The 21785-nt window shown below is 36.8% G+C and overlaps 2 protein-coding genes across 2 annotated transcripts in view; both read left to right on the top strand.

The window, feature by feature from the left end:
* LOC145685280 (uncharacterized) overlaps positions 1–14306 on the top strand; it is a 36817-nt gene extending 22511 nt beyond the window's left edge. Inside the window, exons 7-8 of the mRNA XM_081757649.1 lie at positions 1656–1750; positions 13672–14306. Coding sequence (XP_081613775.1) covers positions 1656–1750; positions 13672–14306 — 730 coding nt within the window. The remainder of the gene's footprint in view (positions 1–1655; positions 1751–13671) is intronic.
* Positions 14307–14354: 48 nt separating this feature from the next.
* On the top strand, positions 14355–14858 carry LOC145685279 (uncharacterized). The gene has a single exon (XM_081757648.1). It carries the CDS (start codon positions 14355–14357, stop codon positions 14856–14858), a length of 504 nt encoding a protein of 167 aa, XP_081613774.1.
* Positions 14859–21785: the final 6927 nt, after the last annotated feature.

The following is a 21785-nucleotide window of genomic DNA, read 5'->3' as shown; positions in this document are numbered from 1 at the left end:
AATTTTCAGTAGAGGATCCTTGTGTAAGTTTAAGCACTTGTCATGGTTTCGCAGCAATAGCTCTAGACTTGTAAACATAAAACACACTTTCCCTACAATATAGAGAAACACTCCACTGGTGGAAATTAATATATTACACAGTAATCTTTCATATGAATTCACTCGCCGTACCCGTAGTTTACCATTTGTAAACATAAAATACTGCTTACCTACATTTTACAAAAATGTTCCGCTAGTGGAAGTTAATATTTTTTAGTCTTCATTCATTTATAGTCAACTCATTTTAAGCACAAAATTGTCATTTCTATAATGGTCTTGCACTACGCAAGATATTAAGAAATCATTAAATAATGAAAAATATGATTTTTTAAAAAAACAATTAACATCATCTCTTTAAATTGTAGTTCTTTACTAGAATAAGCATTAGTAAGTGTAAAGCATGCTGTCTCAGTTTAAGTACACATACTTAGAATCATAATATATCCATTTATTTCAATGGCATTTTTACTATTGCAGAAGGGAGAACTTTCATTACTGGATGCAGATTTACTTTTAAAAGGCTTAGCTGTTATCAGTACAAATAGAGCGTAGTGCCATAAACACTGAAAGTATGTACAAAAAGCACTAATCAACTTGTGCTAGGTAGCTACTGTAAGCGAGAAGTTCGATTCCCGGCGGGAGCTCATGTGGTTCGGATTCCACGTTAATCAGTAGGTCCACGTCTCATATAGCCTCGCTGCTGAACGGGACGTAAAACTCAAAATCACCTCACTGAAAGCGAGAAGGGTAAGATTTAGGATTTAGATTTCTGGGCTTTCGGCATCTAAGACCATGTTAGCTCGTCAGGTTTTTGAGTGATGACGTCCCTCGGTGAGCACACTATCCGGGGAAATGCAAGAAGAAAGGATTGGGGAAAGAAGAAAGCGTCTTAGACCTATATGTAAGTGATCAAGACCAAGATAAAGAAGATCAGTTAGTTGTTTGTTGAGAGGATAGTTTCATTCATCATTCAATATTAGCTGTTCATTTGCATATTCTTTGCCTGCCCTCTCAGTTGCTTACCATTACAGGTCTTGTGGATAATTGATGGAAGCTTTTAGAAAAGGATCGACAATAAAATCCTCCTCTGTCAAAAGTGAATGTTCACCATTCCGTCCAGGTTTATATGTGCTTCTTCTTCTTGTTCACCTTAACCATAGGTTGGTGGGGAAGATGAAAATTATAAAAATTTTCTCTCCCTTGGAAGAGCTGTGAGTCGAGTGTTAATTTATCTATTGTATAAAAGGTAAAAAATTAAAATATAAAATGTTGAAAATCAATCCACATCATTTTATTATTTGCTTTTAGTTTGTGAGGGTTGTGTTTTTTGATAACACAGATTTTTTACTAAGTTTTGTGTTTCTCGTTTTTTATTCTTGGTCCAGGTGTTTTTATTAATGGAAATAGTGGTTCTGTACACTATTCACATTCTTCTTGATCGCGTTGATTGATCGCACGATGATCGTTTGGTGAGGGCGTGTTTACGAGATTGCTGAAATAGTGTCGTTAGTTCTTGTCAGCGTTCCGGTATGATGTTGAGACAACCATATAGTGTTTTAATTTTTAAAAGATTTTAAATTAACTTACCTTCTGGGTAAAATGAATACTTATTTCAGGTCAATTTCACTCTCTCCTAAAGAGGCCAAATCTGATGTGAGCGAGACTAAAACGCAACCCAATGTGGAGAATATGAAGAAGACAAGTGTCATGAGTACTGTAGTCTGATATCTTGTAATTATAGAAAGGAATAACGATAATACAAGTAGCATTAAGTACCTTTTCTCTTTTGTTATTAACAACATAATTACATATACAGCCAGATGATTTAATGATGTTAGAAAACTGCGAAATGGCAAGGTGTTGGTGGAAATTAATGATCAGAAACAAACGGAGATGCTACTTAAATTACATAAAATTGGAACACTTTGCGTTTGAGTGGAGCCTCGCCAGTTACTGAATGTTAGTCGAAGTACCAATAATATCATGTTGGAATCTTTCGAACGCAAAGACGAGGAGATTAAATCTGAGTTAGTAAATCAATATGTACTTCTAGCACGAAGTAAGAAGAAAGATTATCTATTTTCAACAGAGTCTTTAATTCGATCACTTAGACGACTGCTAGTGTAGGTCCAAAATCGAAATTTTTCAGTAGAGAAGTTGAAAGTTCAACATCTCATGAAAAAGTCATATTTCTTATATGTTTGCAACCAAAAATATAATTATGATGTTCATTTTCTAATGCTGATAGTAAATTACATTCTTTTGGTGAAATTTACGTGAGATGTTGAAGTTCTAAGTCCTCTCCTGGAAAATTTCGATTTAGGAGTTACACCATTTAGGATCAAAGAAGGTACTGTCAGTTTATCGACTCTCATAGAAGTGAAAGCTGGATATCATCAATAAAAGTGTGTTCCTGTATTTCAAGAGTTCTTTGCTGCTTCAAATATAACCATTCCGAGTATATATCCACATAATATAATGCAACGAGTGTTATTTGTGCAAACTGTGGCTTGTAGAGTAATTCTTCGGAGTACTGTATAGTGAGAACCTCTATTACGAAAATTGTAATAGCGATTACTCTGCTTGGCCTATGGATTGACCAATCTTTCAGAGCAAGAAAACGAATTTGAAAGCTCATGGTTGTTTGAAAAGCTTTGCACTATTGATTACTCTTGTATGTATATGAAAGGATAAAAAGTGACAGTATTATAATACATGGTTGTTACAAATGACTTATCAGATTTTGTATGAATGTATTTCGCAAAGTATTACATAACAAAATCATGATTGGTACATCATTTGAAAAAGTACATTTTCAAGTTTCCTACACATCATTACAAATGTTCTACGTGAGCTCCTGGTGTTACACGACACACATCTATGGGGTAGTCAAGCTCAGCCCATACACCTTCGAGCATCTCCCTGTCAATGTTCGCTAGCGAGCAGTGTCCTTAAACTGCAGCCTATGTCCCTAAATTGTCGATACCATCGCACAATGATTTAGTGGGTTAGTGGTTGTATGTTGTACTGTCTTCGGAACGCACGCTGCACGGTGATGACGGCTTCTACCTTCACATATTCCATTACACAAAATGTTCTGTTGATTGTTCGACATTTTGCAAACTTTTATCACCCTGCCACCTGGTGAGTTACAACAGAACCTGCAATGACATAAACAAAACTTTAAAGTATGCTCTTTCGATCTGTTATTAGTACAAATAGGTGGTCATTAAATATTTGAAGTTATAAGCCTTTAAGACTTGATGAATCATTTGAAATAATCCTGTATTTTTAAGTCGCTAGTTACATCGGCTTGGTAGTACATTTTCACACTATTTGTATGGCCTCCAAAGAACGAGTTTGGAGGATTTAGGGTGTTTTATTGGTGCATGGATGTTAAATGACAACATTGCCATTGCTAGATTTTTCTTCAAGACTTGTTCAGATTTGTACTCTCATATTTTATGCACGTGGTAGCATAACTCCTGCCGTCTTGCAATTTTTCGTTCCATTCGCACATGGTATCATGGTATCTTGTGGATATTCATAGATGAGCTGATTATGTCGCTCACACACCACTCAGGCGTAGGAAAGGAAACCCTCGAACTGATAAAAGCTCTTCTGATGTGTCGGTGTTCTTGAAGATCCACTGATTTGTAATCCATATAATGAACATTTCCTTCTGACGTCCAAAATGCAGAATATGCTTTCCTTCCGTTTTCTCAACGTACAGCAACCATTGTATTGAAGTTTTAGACTGTATATTCTGCCATCGGTATGCGTTTACCGGTAAAATTTCAATGTTTTTGAGCTTTAGGAAATATTTTTGGAACATCAAATTAATGAGTTGGCAACCGTGATACTCTTGAGGAATGGATTTACCTGTTTCAACCTCGAATGAAGTTTTATAAAAAAAAATAATAATAATAAAGAAACATTACCGAAGTACATTTACATCTTGAATGTAGTATTTTTCAATTTCCTCCTGGAAGTGAAATGTTTCATCTTGATGTGCATTATACCATTTCATGAATTAGTACCTATATTCGACTGATAATTTATTTGCGCCGCAAAACTTCATTTCAGGGACTGCTCCAATATACATTTGATTACTTATTGTATTGGGAAACAATCCTTAATTGCTGGCAAATTTAATACTTTGAATAATTTGCTCAGTGCCATGGGAAGAAAATTCAAGGAGTCAATGAGCTTAGATTGTTAAGATTCAAACATAAATTCTGGGTCCACTCAATATGAAAAACGGTTTCCATTCATGTTATTAAACCATTGTTTTTAATATAAGATCTGCATCATAGTCCTTTGCGTTTTGCGATAGATAGATTGTTTATATTTGTTCGTCGTTTCCGCAAGAAAATGAGAAAATCATTAATTGATACTGACTATTAAAAATATGCAGCGCCGACCAAAGGTATCTCAATATTGCACGATATCGTCATTTTCCAGCCAGGATATACCAGAGTTGTGTAACAATGAATTAGACTCATGCACAAATATATTATGGCCAATTTTTCAGTATTGCATCGTTTTGATGCTACAGAAAATATGTCTGGCCTTATTCTATGTAACACAGAGGGATCCCCTGACCGTAATCATCGCTGATTAGGCACCATGAAACATTGATGTACAGATGAAGTAATCTTCTTACATACATTGCAAAGTTTCTATACGGTCTGAACGTGTTGTCCTGTATGCATAAACGAGTATATTCTAAGGCACTTTTGACATTGCTTTATCATTTTGCAGTCTGATCCCCTCTTATGATATAGTGCATTAATGTGGTTGTTAAAGCATACCCCTCCGTAAAATAGACGATTGCAATCAGAGCATAAAATTAGTTCTAGAGCCTTGTCGCATAAAAGCCGTTGTAAATATTTGGTGAACGTTATAGAACAATTCTACATAATTTTAAGACATGCTTGGCAGTAAAATATACAGGTGAAATATGCAGTCAGCGAATGATGTCGTAATATCCTCCTCAACAAATTAGCTTAATGGGAGTCCAATTTTCTTCTTTAGACTCCTAGTACAGAATGTCTTGCCCGAAAAAGCTGTTCAAGTTGGTGATTTTGTACTCGTTTAGATGATTATGAAACGGTTAAAGCTCTGAAAATCTGGCTCCAAGATCAAAATTTACTTCTGCCTTGATACACAAGTCGTTTGCTTCCTTGTCCAGGACACATTAAGATTCATACCCATACTGGTTATATCGTCTGAACGTAGGCTATATTTTTAAATTTATTCGGATAAATTTCAATCACAAGGGCGTATGATAAACATATTTTATTACTGTTTCTCACCTGCGTAATCTTTTATTTGAACTAAATCAAATTATTTTAGAATGAGTAAACTAATAAATTAGATGTATAATAATGAATGTCTCCTCCCAATTTCCATTAGGGTCAAATAAATTAAGAAATAGTAACAATGTCAAATTGGATAAATATCAACCAAGACTTGAACATATAACTTTTTTTAAAATATTACAGTTAGATGTGTATGTTATTCTTATTTTAGGAGGAAACAGACATCATCTTTCAAATATATTATAGACCTATACTTTCACAACATTCAAATTATGATACAGTTAAAAACTAACAAGTGAACCAAGACATCAGATTTCAGAAGTTTAGATTGTTTGGTGATTTTTACCTATGCTCTGTAAACATTTATAATTTTTATTTTCCCTTTTTCTTTCCATTTTTTTTTCTTTTGCAAGTTCACACGTTTCTTGTCTGGATCATTGTACTTCTGCCGAAATTTGACAAGGGCGCACCATGGCACCCATGTAGTATTCAAGAGAATATACCAAGATACCCATACATTGAACCATATGATGCAATAAAGCCGCATCAAAGAAAATGAATTATTTAAAACTCCCCACAAATTTAAATTTTTGGCACCTTTCTACACATACAAAAAAACGAAATGGTCCACTCAAGTCTAAAGATGTGCATATGTTAGTTCTATAAACCAATTAGGATTTTTTTTTTTACATGTCAAATTATGGATGAGCAAATGCACCTCTGCCAAATTTTGAAAGGAATAATCAAGTTACTTATGTCTTATGAAAGACAATGAACCAATGTATCCGTCTATATGATAATTATTCGTGATAAATGCAAATCTTAGAGGATAAATTAAGACAAAGCTAAATTAAGACAAAGCCATTTAGAATTAGTATCTCTTTTAGAAATTTTTAGTCATGCGAGTGTGGGAGATGGACATCCCACATTTAGAGAATTACCTTAGTCTTACACAATAATTACGAATTTTTATTTTTATGATATTATCAAGTTAAGGATGGGATAATGCACTTCTGCCGAAATTTGAGATAGGTGCACCATGTTACCCACTTCCTACAAATGAAAATTAACCAGCTAACCATCCATATTTATACATATTGTGATAAAGTTCCAATTTAGAGTTTAAATTAGCCCATACTAAAGTACTAATTTTGGTAATTTTAAACCCATGGAGGGTACCAAATTGGCCATTAGCTTATATCTGTATAATATTGATCTGACTTCCAAACCACGCTATGCATAACTCTCACAAGTCTTACAGAATGATTACAGAATGACTACGTCCCTCTGGCCATCGCTCCGTCCGTCTGTTGACAGATGTAGCAAAAACAGTAAAAGATAGCGTAAAGCGGGTTTTACGCAATCGATTCAGCTCCCAAGAGTAGGTTTCAGCTCGTCCGTTAATGCTAAAGACAAACTGTAAGTGGTAAAAATCAACTATTGCCGGTTTCAACATTAATAACCATAGAACAAAATCTAGAATAGATAAATACAAGAAGCATTTTCTATTTTGATTTTCTACATTGCCTTACATAAAGCATTAATAGTAAGAAATATCCAGGATGCATTTTTCCAATAGATTCAGAGTCCCAAGAATAGGTTCTATCCTCTCCATTGACGCTCTATTCAAACCGCAAGTGGTAGAAATAAGACGTTTCTGTTTTTCGCTTTGATCGCAATAAACAGAAACGGCAAAAGATAGTGACGAGCGATTTTTAGTCGATTGAGCTCCTCAAGGAAACATGTCTCAACTATCTACCAAAGCCGAAAGTGCTTAACATTTAATACTATTTCCGGTTTGAATGGCGATTTACATAGAGAAAAACGGAAAGAGATTTCATAATCGTAGGTATTCTACTCTTATTGGCAAGTCATTTGCTGCAGCTGAGAAGCTTCCATGCTCCACGGTTCTTCGCTTAACCTCTTCGTCTTCATGTATGATCTTTCTGTTTTTATATCATCCATTAATTGTAGTTTCCTTCACCCCCTCCCTCTCTTTCCCGCCACCATACCCTCTAGGACGTCCCTCATGATACAATCTCTTCTTAAGCAATGTCCCAACCAGTTTCTCTCCCTCTTGATAATAATATCTAAAATGTTCTTTTCTACCCCGCCATTTCTAACACTCTCTCATTCGTTTTTGCTAGACCCAACTAATTCTTTCCATTCTTCTCCACATCCACATTTCGAAGGCTTTCACTCGATTTTCATCACTTTTACGTAATGTCTACGGCCGTAATACGTTTCGACCTCATACAGTACAACACTCCACACGAAACATTTTATGAGTTTTTTTTCAACTCTTTATTCAAGGTCCACAAAACAGACGTTTCTTCCTCCTAAAGGCTTCTTTCGCCATTCCTATATTTGCTTTTATTTCACGTTCGCACTTCATATCATTACTAAGAATACTACCCAGATATCAAAAACTATTCACTTGTTCAATTTTATCACCTCTCACTATTATATTTGACATAGATCTCTTCGTTCCAATCACCATGGCTCTTGTCTTTCTCAGATTTATTTTCATCCCATATTCTTCAAAGCCCTTTTTTTCCAACATTTTATTGATTTTCTTTTCAGATTCTGTAACAAGCGCCAAATCGTCTTCAAATCTTATGCATCTAAACATGTACCTCCTACTGAAATGCCGTCATCATCATATAGGCTTTTTTTCACTATCTCTTCTAGATAGACATTAAATACTGTAGGCGAGAGGCAGCATCCTTGTCGAACTCCCCTTCCAATTGTACTCTCCTCCATCAGTTCTTCCCCTATCCTAACATGTACTTGTTGGTTTATCTATAAGTATCTTATGAGTCTTCTATCTTTCCATTCCAACCCTATCTTCGTTGAACTCCCAACAAATATTCCAAAATCACGCGGTCAAAAGCCTTTTCTAGATCAATAAATACAACATACCCCTCTTTCCCTTTTTCTATAAATCTTTCACCGGATCGATTCAGCATCCCAGGAATACATTTCATCTACTCTATTAACCCTCTTCAAGCCGAAAGTGGCAGAAATCAGAACGTCTATGGTTTCAACTCCAATAATCATACAATAGATAGGTAAAACTATTACAACCTTAAACTACCGTCTAATTGTACTTCAGTAACTGTTATAGCCACTGTTTGAAAATGAAACAAAATAAATATTTTTAGTTTTACGTTCTACGATTATGCTTTTAGGCTAAAGAAATGGTTAATGAAAGTGAATAGTTATGAAATTATATTTTTATGTGCTCTCCCACTTACACCAAAGACAGCCTTGCTAGTCACTAAACCAGGGGAAGTCAGTCACTGTTTGAATACTAGTTTTAGTACGGCAACGCAATAGCACAAGGGAAAGAACTCGCACTGCTTCTGCTGCAGAAAACGATTTCTTCTCGCCATATTATGTCACGTGTTTAAGAGAAATCTAATTTTCTTCTTTTGAAAGTGTTGAGTTAACAGCATATCGCAAAGCGATGGTTAGTCACCATAGCAAACTCAATCTTGACTAGTAGTAATCAAGCCTAGTAAACTTCGTTTTTACACTATATGTATAATAACGGAAATTATAATTTTAAAAAATCTAATTGCATAAATTACAGAATGCTGGAACAGGAAAATGTTTAATATTTGTTATATACGTTTAAATATACACGAAACGTATGTTATAGTTCATCAAATTTTAGAAAAATGGTTGAACTAAGTGAAGGTATCCGATCAAAACAGCGGAAGAACAAAAATAGCGCATGTACAAAAACCGCGTGTGGACAAAAACAGCGCATGCGAATACAGCGTGGACAATAACAGCGACCAGACAAAAACAGCGCATGCAAATACCGCGTAGACAAAAACAGTGAATGGGGCCCGTGGACAGAAACAGTGCATGCAAATACTGTCTGGACAAAAAAAGAGCATAGACAAAAGCGTGCGTGGACAAAAACCGCACAGGGAAAAACAGCACATGCAAATATAGCGTGCACAAAAGCAGCGCATAGACGGAAACCGCACGTGTACAAAAACAGCGGGTGCAAATACAGCGTAGAAAGAAACAGCGCAGACAAAAACCGTGCACAGAGAAAAACAGCGCATAGAGAGATGCTGCGAAGACAAAACCAAAGAATGAACACGAAGAACGCGTACTTGATTAATAACTTGATCTTAGGTACTTCTTAAATAATTTTAAGTTCGTCATATGTCAATATATTTGATAGTGCTATATTCCGCTGAACTTAAAAAATTAATTTCCTGTTTATCAGTGTATTTTGTCACAATATTTTAACGAACAAACTAACTTCGACACGGATTGACATATTTGACTAGTTTTATTCCCCTGACCGCTTATGGTTGTTTAGAAAAATGAACTTATTACTTGGTAAACAAGCTATTTTACACTCAGATGGATGTGCGTGATGGTTTCCATGTATTTTGACTAGTTTCAGACTCCAATTTTAAAAAAAATAACTTTCTTTTTATCTTCACTAAGTATTTTAACCAAACAAATGATGTTGTTTGGCAAAATTAAAGCACTTGGGCCATTTGTCTCATTTGCCAACAGGGCACCGCCTTGCAGTAATTTCCCATGAAAACATGGATCTTTCGGGGACAGTTGTTTTGACAACCGTGGGTCTGTGTCCATAGAAACCCGAGACTATTAACCGTATCAACTGTTACTATGGCAACGATAGAATCCGTGCTTTGGTAATCGTCCGCTTGACAACCGGACGCATGAAAGAAGGATTGTTTTATAAATACATCCATGACATACGTGTTAGATAGGCATTGTAAGTTACTTACGGCTGAATATTTCCGTAAGATATGCGAGAGGTAAACACAGCGATGGGTTATATATGCCCTACTGGTTCTACAAGGTGGATATATTTGACCAAATTGTATTCTAGCTAACGAAAGGAAACACAGCGACAGTAAGCACAAAGTTTTATTTGTAAATCATTTACAATTCAAGCATAATAAAGACTCGTCATCCATTTACGAGTGGTACTTGACACGCGATACAGAAAGTTTTGGTCCTCTTCTCAACCTTGTGTTGTGTACATCCGGAACACCGTCTCCTTGTAGCACCTTCCATCGATAAGTGGTCACCCACATTCAGCTTTAACTTTGCTACTTTTAACGGCCTTCCGGTGCATCGTTTGCGTTTTACGTGATTCTTTGGTTTTCCAATCGAAATCATGGCTTCAGCAAGGGTTACAAGAAATTGCAGTAGCTTTACTTGTTTTCTTTTGAGTTCATTAATCAAAATTCAAGCATTCACAACTGCACAGTAAGTAACTTATAGAAAACTTTCTTCCACCATTTTCTTGAGTGTCTGGCAAAGTAATATATACCAACTTTCTGGTCAGATTCGACACCTCCCAGGTATTTGTTATAGAAACAAATTGCACTCGAACAATCTAGTCCCGATTGGCTTCTATCTTTCTGTTTGCGGTGAGCCTTCTCTGTTGAATTATCGAGGCAATTGCTTAGCACAGTAACTTCTTTACTATCTTGCCATCTCGTTGCTATCGTTCCTGGTTTATTTGCAAGAAATTCGAATTGTCCTCTTGTCAATTTCCCTTGGAACCTCACATCTCTCTTCTGCAATGATTGCTGTTCCTACATCTGGGAAATGCTGTTCCTACAGCTGGGAATTGTATAGTACTTATCAAATGTACACTCGTAAAGAATCTGTCAAAAATAAGTGACTTCTGGATATCTGTTTGTGTTTGCAAGTTTTGTTCCAACTCTCTCACCCAAAGTATTTGCGTTTGATAAGTTTGGATCTGTTTCTTTTCCTGCATGCACATTGAGGTTATAAGTGTAACTAATGTCAGCATCGGAACTTTCCCAAATTTTGATTCCTAGTTTTATAGGTTTGAGAGGTAGGTACTGTTTTAGAAAGGATCAACCTTTGAACTTACTTTAGTCATAGACTCATCTACGCTCTGAAAGGGACTTCCATCTCTTGCATTACCAAAAGTATATTTCAAGCAAACGATGACATCATCAATGTAATAACTTTTAGATGCGCCAGCAAAATAAAGAGTCCCTTCATAGGAAATAACACATTAAAAGCATTTGACAATCACCAAACTATGACACAGCAATACCCCACGACTCCTGATAAGCAACTGTCGAAAAACAAAGGTTTCCTCGTTTATTCTGCTATGTTCTTGATATCTGCTAATAGTTTTGAGAACTAAAAGACTCTCCTAGTTATATCTGTACCATTGGGGAAACAATATGTGTGTTTCAGATTTGAAATAAAGCTAATGGTATTTGATTTTTTCACAGGACATATGTGTCCCATAGGTAGTCAAAGGGTTAAGTTTGTAATGCGTGACTTTTTTATATATATATTGCTCAGATCGTGACCTTTCAGTTTGGGCACCTGAAAATTTTGACCGAAATAGAGCTATCACAAAAGTATTTTTCTTATATTTTTCATCATTCATTTATTTTCTCATGACAAAACAGTGGAATGGGGAAGGGAAGGGAAGGAGTGAGGAAAGAAATATGAAACCACAGACAACAAAAGGTCAAAAAAGAAAACAATACAAATAAAATTTGTAAAGAATAACACATTTTCAAAATCTATATGTACTATCAGAGTAAATATAAGATTAATATCACAGGTAATTTATACTACTCTCTTTTGCTTGACTCGAGTTAAGCTTTATTAAATTTATTCTTTCAGTTTATTCATCATTCATTGCCTTAAAGTCTTTAAAATTAACATTAAATGTATGATTATAATATCTCCTCTCCTGGTTCAGTTTATTCATCATTCATTGCTTTTGTAGTCTTCATACTTAACCTTTCATGTATTATAATGTTATCTCTTTGCTGGCTGCTCAAGTTTTCACCTTATGTGACTTCGTTTTCTCCTGTTTTGGTTCTCTTGTGTATAGTAAACACTTTAATTATGAGATTTTTCACTAATACTTTATTAATAATGGATTTACCACATCCTTATAAAATTTTTGCCATATCACATTACACGAGCAGTTCCTTAACACTACACCACTTCACTTACTTATAAATTGCACTCCTACGTGAAGTAAAAGCTACATTTATGTAGGCACAATTCACACCATAAAGTTAGTATTATTTTCATTTATATTATAACACCCTTTATCTTCCATACTATTTTATATATGATTACGAGCTCATCGGCACGCGTGCTGATCGGCATTGTCCGATTTTCGTGCACATCCCCACGGTATTTTTTTACTTCGAATCTCATCGGGCTCATCCCCACGCTACCATCCGTCAAGTTCGGACACCTGTCTTTGTGCCTTGGGGGTGGGGGTGGAAGCCTTGCTGTCATCTTGACATTCCCAGACGCCAGGTGTGCATACCTGATTCCGTGGCCTTGGTGCTGGGGGTGGGGGTGAATAAAACTATAAAAGGCCAAAACATGATACTGGGATTACAGTATCACATTGATCTGCAATGGAGTTCTCAAGGACCGCTATGGGCAAAGAACTGTTACTTCATGAAGGATATCAGTATGAATTCCAGAGAAAGAATAGAGATCCTACAACATGGGTGAGTGAAAATCGTTAATATTTCCATAAGCCAGTTTTGAAAGTTGTAAACGGAAGGCTTGAGAGTTTATAGTATGCTTGAAAGTTGTAAATAGAAGGCTTGATAGTTTATAGTATGCTTGAAAGTTGTAAATACATTTATTTTGGAAAATTTGATTAATCAAATCCATATGTATTATTATTATTATTATTATTTGGCACTGGCTCAAATCCCGGGTTATGAGGGACAAACTTGGAGCTGGGGGGACTTTACCCCCAATAATCCGATTTGAAATGTGCTTTTTGGAACAAATGTGATGGTTTGTGTCCGATTGCCACAAAGGAAAGTGAGATGAAATTGATATCCCCCCAGAATAAGCCTCAAATCTGCCTGCCTTCCAATGTTGAAGACAACTCTTCTCCCTTATTCTCCACATGATTGTTTTTCAACTTCACAAATATTTTGAGCATCGCTTAAAAAATAGGTCTTACGTGTTCCCCCCGATGTTGAAGACAAATTTGCGCCGCTGTTATTTGGGTTTCCTCTCCAGAAAACCTAACAGCTGGAAAGATTGTGGAATGGTCCTCTGGACCCGAAGAGTCTAACAGCTTTACCAGATTATAGAAGGAGCATGTTTCCGTATGTATATTATTATTATTATTATTATTATTATTATTATTATTATTATTATTATTATTATTATTATTATTATTATTATTATTATTATTATTATTTGGTACATTTATGAAGTAAAAACGTAATTAATCAAATCTGCATCTTTCTTTCAGTTGTGTGTGAAGAGAAGGACTTCGAACTGTCCTGGCAAACTGAAGTTGGTGGAGGAAACAGCAGTTGTAGAGAACAATCACGTATGCCAGACGTCGCTGCTTGCGAGATAAGTAAACGACTCGCAAATTGCAAGAGAAGAGCAGAGGAAGAAATATTTACAGCGGTAAGTCAGATCTTCAAAGACGAAATGACAGTACCAGTAAACCAAGGTTTAGATTTCGAGACAATTCCAATTTACACCGAAAAGAAAGGTTATTTGAACAAAGCAAGGAGAAAAGCTCTCCGTTTGAAACAGGACACACCAACGCCTAGCAACATCTCCTTCCCTGACGATATTCTCCTATTTGAGGATGGATCCTCATTCTTGCAATACGAGAGATTAGAAGAGTACAAAAGGATTTTGTGTTTCGGTCATGATGGTTTAAGACGAGCACTGAAAAACAGTCAGGAATGGTTCTTGGATGGAACTTTTAAGAGTTCCTGTAAACATTTTGCACAACTATATACCTTACATGCCTATATTGGAAGTATACATCGTCGGTCGGTCATGCCCGGTACATCGATCGTGCCCATTCTCTGCTGCCCGACAAACGTGACGTCACGTACAGACATGTTTTCGTTCGTAAAAACATGATGTGGAGCTAACCCAAAATTGCTGAAAGTGGACTTCGAAGCAGTAGCTATGAATGCTCTGAAGGATGTATTTCCCGCTGCTCAGATCTCAGGGTGCAACTATCACTATAACCACGCAAGTTGGCGGAAGGTAAAGTCTCTCGGCATGATGGAGAATTACACAAAAGACGAAGATATACGCAACCATGTGCGGATGTGTGCTTCTCTGGTATTTGTGCCTCTGGAGTGCGTTGATGATGGTTGGTTGGTCATCATGGAGAACTGTCCAACAGGAGAAAAGGTTGAGGCGTTCAATGAATATTTTATTGAACAATGGCTGGAGAATGTTAACGTACCTAGAAAAATGTGGAACTGCAGTGGGCAAAGGCACAGGACGAACAACGTCGTTGAAGGTTGCCATCATCGATTGAACAGCAGCATATCAAGAAATTCACCGCATCTCTTCTCTCTTATAAAGATGTTGAGAGCAGATACTACATCCAGTTTCCATGTCCTTAACAAACAGGAAGTGTTTGGCAACAGCCAGAAGAGGAGAAGGTTGACATTTATATGAAGCTGGATGACAGGATAAATCAAACACTGGAAAATTTTGAAGAGGATGGTGACTTGAAGAGATGTCTCAGGAGATTGAGGTACGTGCATAAACTCGAATAGGCTGGATATTGTAATGTGTAAATATTCATAAGTTTGTCGCCATGTATTATTTTCGACGAGGTGCGGTTAGTACGGCTATAACCGACAAGGTTCCTATTGGAGCCGCCTAGGGATATGGGTCGAATGTAACTATGTAGTCATTGCTTCTTTTCATGCTCTTGAGCGGCATGTTATAGGTCGTCCAGACGTATCAACATATATATTTTATATGTTTTGCATAAATGTGCTTTGCATAAGTTTGTATCCAAACTTAGTTTTGTAGCTGAGAAATGTTGCTTGAATATGCGTAACTGATGTGGTTTAATTTTAATATTTCGTAAGTTTGTAGCCAATTGTATGTAGTTATTAAGTTTTGCATGAATGTGTGTAATGTTGTACTGGTTTTGTTTTATTTTCATATTTTATAAGTATTTGGCCAGTTTTTTATAGTCAGTTCCCTTTCCTATGTAAACAGGTTTCCACTCCTCTGCGTACCTCGCCTCAGGGAGCGTGCGAATTAGCACGATAATAAATAAAGATAAAAATACCGTGCCGATGTGCACGAAAATCGTACTGTGTGGATGTGCACGCATGCCGATGTGCACCACACCTTGTATATTAACTTCACTTTCACTTTCATTATTGTAGAACCCTTCAGTTCTTCTTACTCTTATTATGATCAATTTCCACTTTTCTTACTATTTATTAAATATTCTATGGTAACAAACTATTGCAATAAGACTCAATAAAACTAATATATTATTAACAGAAGTGACATAATTACACTGCATTCATATAAATTACAATTTAAATATATAATTATAAGGTCAAAGAAAAACTATTGTCTATGGATTAATATATATAAAACTATTCTTATCAGAGTATAAACACTTCATCCAGTTCCTTTCCAGGAGGTAAAGTGCCAAGGACGGACGAGACGTTACCACGTTGGATAGAAACAGATATGCGCTGTATTAGATAAGATGTGGAGCGAACTTCGCCGGAAACACAATAAATGCGTCTTCCTACCTCTCCAATGAACTCAAAACTTCTTGCACCCCAAGCACCACTTGTTTCAATAGCGATTGGAGTGAAAACAAAACTTTCGAGAAGGTTGTTGTATTTTCTTTGCTTTTCAACTTCTCTGCGATTAGCAACAGCTCCAGCGTTCATTACTGACAGAGGGAGACTTGAATGAGCGTATGTATCAGCGCATGTGAAGTCCCACAATAAACATTTAACTCTCATCCATGGAACCAGTGCCATCCCAGCCGGTCAATCTCCATCAGAACGACAGCAACCAGAAGGTTCCCGTATTGAAGGAATTCCAGCTGTGTTAAGGGCTCGTAGTATTACATCATTAAAGGAGGAGTGTCGGGTGAATGCATGAAAGGCCATGCAGGCCACGTTGGCTAACCTCATCTCCACAAGCTGGACAGCGATGAGGCTCACAAACAGCTTAACCTAAACGTAAGGCAACAGCAATTCGAAAACTTTCATTTGACAAATGAAGGCCTAAAGGCGGAGAATGTATCGCTATCAACTATGCACCCGCTTCGGGAGATGAGGCAGCAAGGAGCCTGGTGTTATCTTCCAGAACCACAACAGATTGTAAGAGACGATTATGTAATTGGGATGCAATTGGTGTATACCAAGAAGGCTGATAACACTTTTTGCTAATTTCTGGGAGGTTTGTATCTGCTAAGCTTCCCCACTTATTAGAGCCTTCCTGAACTGAACCAACTGGGTCCATACAATAACCCTGTGGAAAGAGAGCTTCGATTAAACGCAGAGATCCATGGTATGACGCTAACAATGTAGGAATCGCCATATCCACAGCTCATCGAATACCAAGACCGCCCAAGCCAACAGGTAAAAATGCTTGCATCCACGAGTCGTTATTTAAGGAGCACTTCTGAATTGATTCAAGGCCAGTTTTTAGGACGGTATCATATTTTTCCAGCAAAGAACTCTCAAGCCGTAAAAGAAAAAGGCTGAATGGGCTGAAATTGAGGAAAGTCGAGACAAGAATAATTCTGAATTAGATATTTTATTCAATAGCACGTTAGTGAGTGCTTCCGGCGTGAGAGCAGCCCCTAGAAGACAAGCATTAGAGGACATATGTCTGGCTCATTAAATCTTCTAAAGATTTCGTCGAATGTGGTTTCATCTGTTCCAAGAAACCTCGCATTTAGAAAAGGTAAGATGCAAGCCAAGAAGTGATGCCTTCTTATTTATTTCTATCAAGGATGAAAGAACCACCTCGGGTTCACCACCAATTGTTCCATCATCTAAGTACCAAATGTTTAATTCGGTATTCAGTGGTTTAACTAAAGAGTGTATAGTCCTATTTTATATTTATATAAATCTATTTTCTGTATAATGTTTCTGGTTGGATTTCCATGTCACCACAGACTCAGGCATGCAGACTTGAGGTCCAGGGCCCACACGGAGCACTTAGTGCAGACCCTGTTCAGTTTTGTCCTTCCGTCTTGTACGCCCAGTCTGAGAAGGAATGGACATGAACATGTCATCCGGACATCCAAATCAAACCTAGTCTATTCGATAAATATAACAAAAATATGTTCCTGCACTTTGTTATGAGCCATGGGCATCGCAGTAAGTCCCTGGGGGCCCATTAACCTGTTAGTATAAAGACAATAGTAGATTCGCTGTGAAATAGCTTTTGCATCAACACTGTTTATTAGAAAATCATGGTTTACGGTTCATTCCCTTGAGTAAGAAACAGACTTTCGAAAGGCGTTATGTATTGGAGCTATTGCATCAACACTGTTCATTAGAAAGTAATGGTTTATAGTTAATTCTCTTCAGCATGAAACAAGCTTTCTAGAGGTGTTATGTATTGACGTCCATAACGTATCTCAACAGGAAAAATCGGGATAATTTCAGGAAAATTCCCTTCAAAGATCCCTTTCATCAACTTTAACCTCCTCTGAAGTGACCCCGGGTAAAAGTAGATTTTCGAATGTATCTCGAAACATACTATAGAGGATAGGAAAGGGGTGTACCAAGCTTCTTTTTGATAGACGGAATAGGTATGAGGAGAAAGGTTAAATACCAATACGCTCGGAATAGGTATGACGGGAAAGGCTGTATATACGAAACCGAACTTAAGACCTGATCTATAAAGAGAACATGATATAAAAAGTAAAAAGGCAATACTATTTATTGTGATATCAAGCTTTACACCACATTCTCTGTCGAATGAAGCAAGCGTTTTAAACAGCTAATGTGCTAGTTATATTCAGAGAAGCCCACATTATCTACCAACACCCCCACCCATGCCCTCTTTTTCTCTAATCCATTCTTATTGAGTCATACTATAGCTTCTCCCTTATTTTAAGGATATACCTCCTAGTATTTTTCAAGGTACATTTTAATTGTGTACTCCTACCAGTGTTCGACTTATCAGAAGGGATGAGGGGAAAATCCCTCACTGAAGAATTGGATGTTTCCCATAAGTTTTGAATTTCCCCATGTTAAATTTCTCAGATGTGCACTTTTTCGACCTGGAAAATGTCCTTTGATTCGCACACTAACTCCTACTGGCTTCAGTGTCGCTTTAGAGAAAGGTCGAGGAAATAATAGAGCTATTTTGGAAGACATTTCTGCTACTTACCCCCAATTTCCCTCTCCACATATCACGGAACAATATGCATGATAACTATTGAAACGCTCGTTTCATTCTACAGAGAATGTGGTACAATTTTTGATATAAGGATAAATAATATTGCGTTTATATTTTTTATATTATGTTCTCTTTATAGCTCAGGTCATAGGTTCGGTTTTATATGTACAGCGCATATTGGTATACAACCTTTCCCTACATATCTTCTCCGTCTATAAAAATGAAACTTGGTACACTCATTTCTTAACCCCTATAGTATTTTTCAAGATACATTTGGATTGTGAGATTTAACCCGGGGTCACTCCAGAGGGAGCCAAAGTTGATGGGATGAATTTTGGAGGGATTTTTTCCCAAAATTACCCAATTTCCTCTGTTCAAATACGTTATGGACACCAATACATAGCACCTCTAGAAAGGATATTTCATGCTGAAGTGAACGAAGTATAAATCATAACTTTCCAATGAACAGTGTTGATGCAATAGCTTTTTTCATTGCCAGATGAATAGTGACAATTCTTATATCGTTCTTGAAGATAGGACTACCTCAGCATGTCTAGGAAATAGGAGGGATGACATGTGAAAATAATCGAAAACAACGGATATTAATATAGAATCCAAAGTTTTCAGAGTCTCTTAGATGAGTAGTGACCGCGTTAATTGGTGACACTTCCACTGAGATTTAAGTCGACGTTTGGTCAAGCATGAGCACGCTAGGAACAAAAGAACCTATTTCAATAATCTTTGTAGGCATACGGCTTATAATCTGTAGAAGATATTGTGAGTAAAATACCCTTAGCGTACCTAAGGTTGAGGGTGAAAAGGGGTGATGTATAAAAATAATCGGGAAAAACATTAGTGTCGAATCCAAAGTTTTCGGGGTCAATGAAATAAATAGTTACATTCTGAGTATTGTGTAAGTAAAAGTTCAGCCCCAATGCGGGTAGCACACTCAGTGTTTCTGTAGATTTGTGGTCAGAACGAATGACGTAATGTAAACCGCCGATATTAGTGCCAAAACCATATTCTTCGGAGCCACTGAGATGAACAGTGACACTCCCGTACTATTTAAATTCATGTTTAGCCTCCATCGCCATAGAGGGGAGAAAATGTGAAGTATAAAGTGTTCGAAGAGATTGATGTTAGTTTCGAGACCATAGATTTTGAAGTCGGGAAAACGTCTGTCCTGTTTGAATTACGTTTGGAACATAGTTAATACCCACCTTAAGATGTATTTTTGTCATGTAATTTTTGTTAAATGACTTAATCTACAAGGATAGGATGATTAAAAATATATGCCGAAAGTAGAGTATCTCATAGCTTTTATCATTACACTTTCATTGAAACTAGTATCCAAAAGACCCACCACGTGAACTTTGTGGTGGACAAACACCGTGTGCGTGGGTTTTCTCGGGGTTCTCCCGTTTCCTCCCACTTTCTTCATTCCACCATTTCATTCATTTCTCATAATCACCGTCTCCTTTAGCCTAACCGGCATAACCCTGGGACGTAAAACTTAAAGATTTCATTAGTATTCAAAAGAAGGGAATTTAAATAATTTGATAAACGTATTCTTCCTGTTGTCGAGAATGGAGACCTGATATATATATATATATATATATATATATATATATATATATATATATATATATATATATATATATATATATCGTTTTCAAAAAAACAAAAAAAAAAACGTGTGCGAGGTGATTCCTGATACCAAGGTAAGACAAAAAGCACAAGACAACCTGGCTGCAGAAATGCTTCATTTCCGAGGTATAAGCTGCCGAAAACATGAAGAACTTAACTTTAAAGGTCCATAGCTTCAAAACTATGGGACTTATTGTAGTCAGGTCAAGACTTCACTTATTAACTAATATGCGCTCTATCCAAAACTGAATGTTTCAGAATCCTAAGGTACGCAGCAGGGTGGTTCGAAAGAAAATCATTTTTCTATTTCCGGAACGCTATAGTGTGCAAAAGTTGACATTGGTATAAACAAGAAAAAAAAAACCCAAAAGAAAATTTTTTATTTATATATCTTCCGGCTCTGAAAACTTTTCAGTTCGCGACTCTGGCTCTTCGTCAAATTCAAGATGAGTCACTAGAGCTAATAGAGTTCTGCGGCTATACATTAGTGTGGAAAGTCCTTCAGATAATGAGGCAAATTGTCACCTTTAACTTAAAGTTATATATGCCTATGTGGTTTGCCTTTAAGTTGAGCAAAAATTTGACCGAAAGTAAACAACATGTTTACAAGACCATTGAGAAAAAGTGGTATTTTGCCAGAAGAGCTGAAATAAGTTGTGGACTCCGTTATAGAACGGAATACTTACTTTGGTCATCCCGAAAATTTGCTTTTGGCGATGGTCATTGCTGACAGAAACCACATTCGAGAGCTTAGGTACAGACGACTTTGAAAGGCAAGGAAGGCAGCTTTTGAAAGTGATCCTATTAGACATTTTTACCACCACACAAGAACTTTGTAGCTAAAGATTGCACCGATATAATACAATGGGATACTTGTAATCTTATTTCTCCTCCTTTGTTAAGACCATTGACTAATGACGAAATAAGGTAGTTTATAAGCAGACACTAAGCTAATTATGAATTTCAAGAAGTTTCCATGTCATACTCATGCTGTCGGAAGATGCGTTAAGCTTGTGACGGAAGCTTCCGGTATAATGTGTGGACACAGTGCTTGAGACAGCTTCATTAGAGCTACAATATTGTCAAGACCATCCATGCCTACATTTTCGCATAAATCAGAAAAAATGAAAAATTGAATCTTTTAAGTTTTACATCCCAAGCTTATGACGGCTAGGCTAAAGGAGGCGGTGATAATGAGAAATAAATGAAGTGATGGAATGAAAAAAGTGGTAGAAAATAGCACAATCCCGAGAAAACACACACACAGGGTGTTTGTCCACCACAAAACTCACTTGGCGAGAGCGGGGATCGAATCAAGAACCCCATGTACAAGAGGATAATGCTCTACCACTTACACCGCTGCCCTCGCATAAATCAGAGTTTAAAGTCATTAGTAATTGACAAATATAAAGAGGAAAATGGAAATTTGTAGGGGACGAATTATGCCAAATTATAAACTTCTTAATACAATAGGAAATAATACACCCTAATCAAGAGGTTGGGTATTGGAACTCTTAGGTGCAGCCAAACCCTCGTGGTGAGTAGCGTCCT

This window comes from Thermobia domestica, chromosome 5 (genome assembly GCF_964235325.1).
Source record: "Thermobia domestica chromosome 5, izTheDome1.hap1.1, whole genome shotgun sequence".
NCBI classification, from domain to species: Eukaryota; Metazoa; Arthropoda; class Insecta; order Zygentoma; family Lepismatidae; genus Thermobia; species Thermobia domestica.
This window is presented reverse-complemented; position numbering and strand designations above follow the sequence as displayed.

Excerpts from the sequence above, each read along its gene's own strand:
- LOC145685279 (XM_081757648.1), top strand. The coding sequence starts at position 14,355 with ATGAATGCTCTGAAGGATGTATTTCCCGCTGCTCAGATCTCAGGGTGC.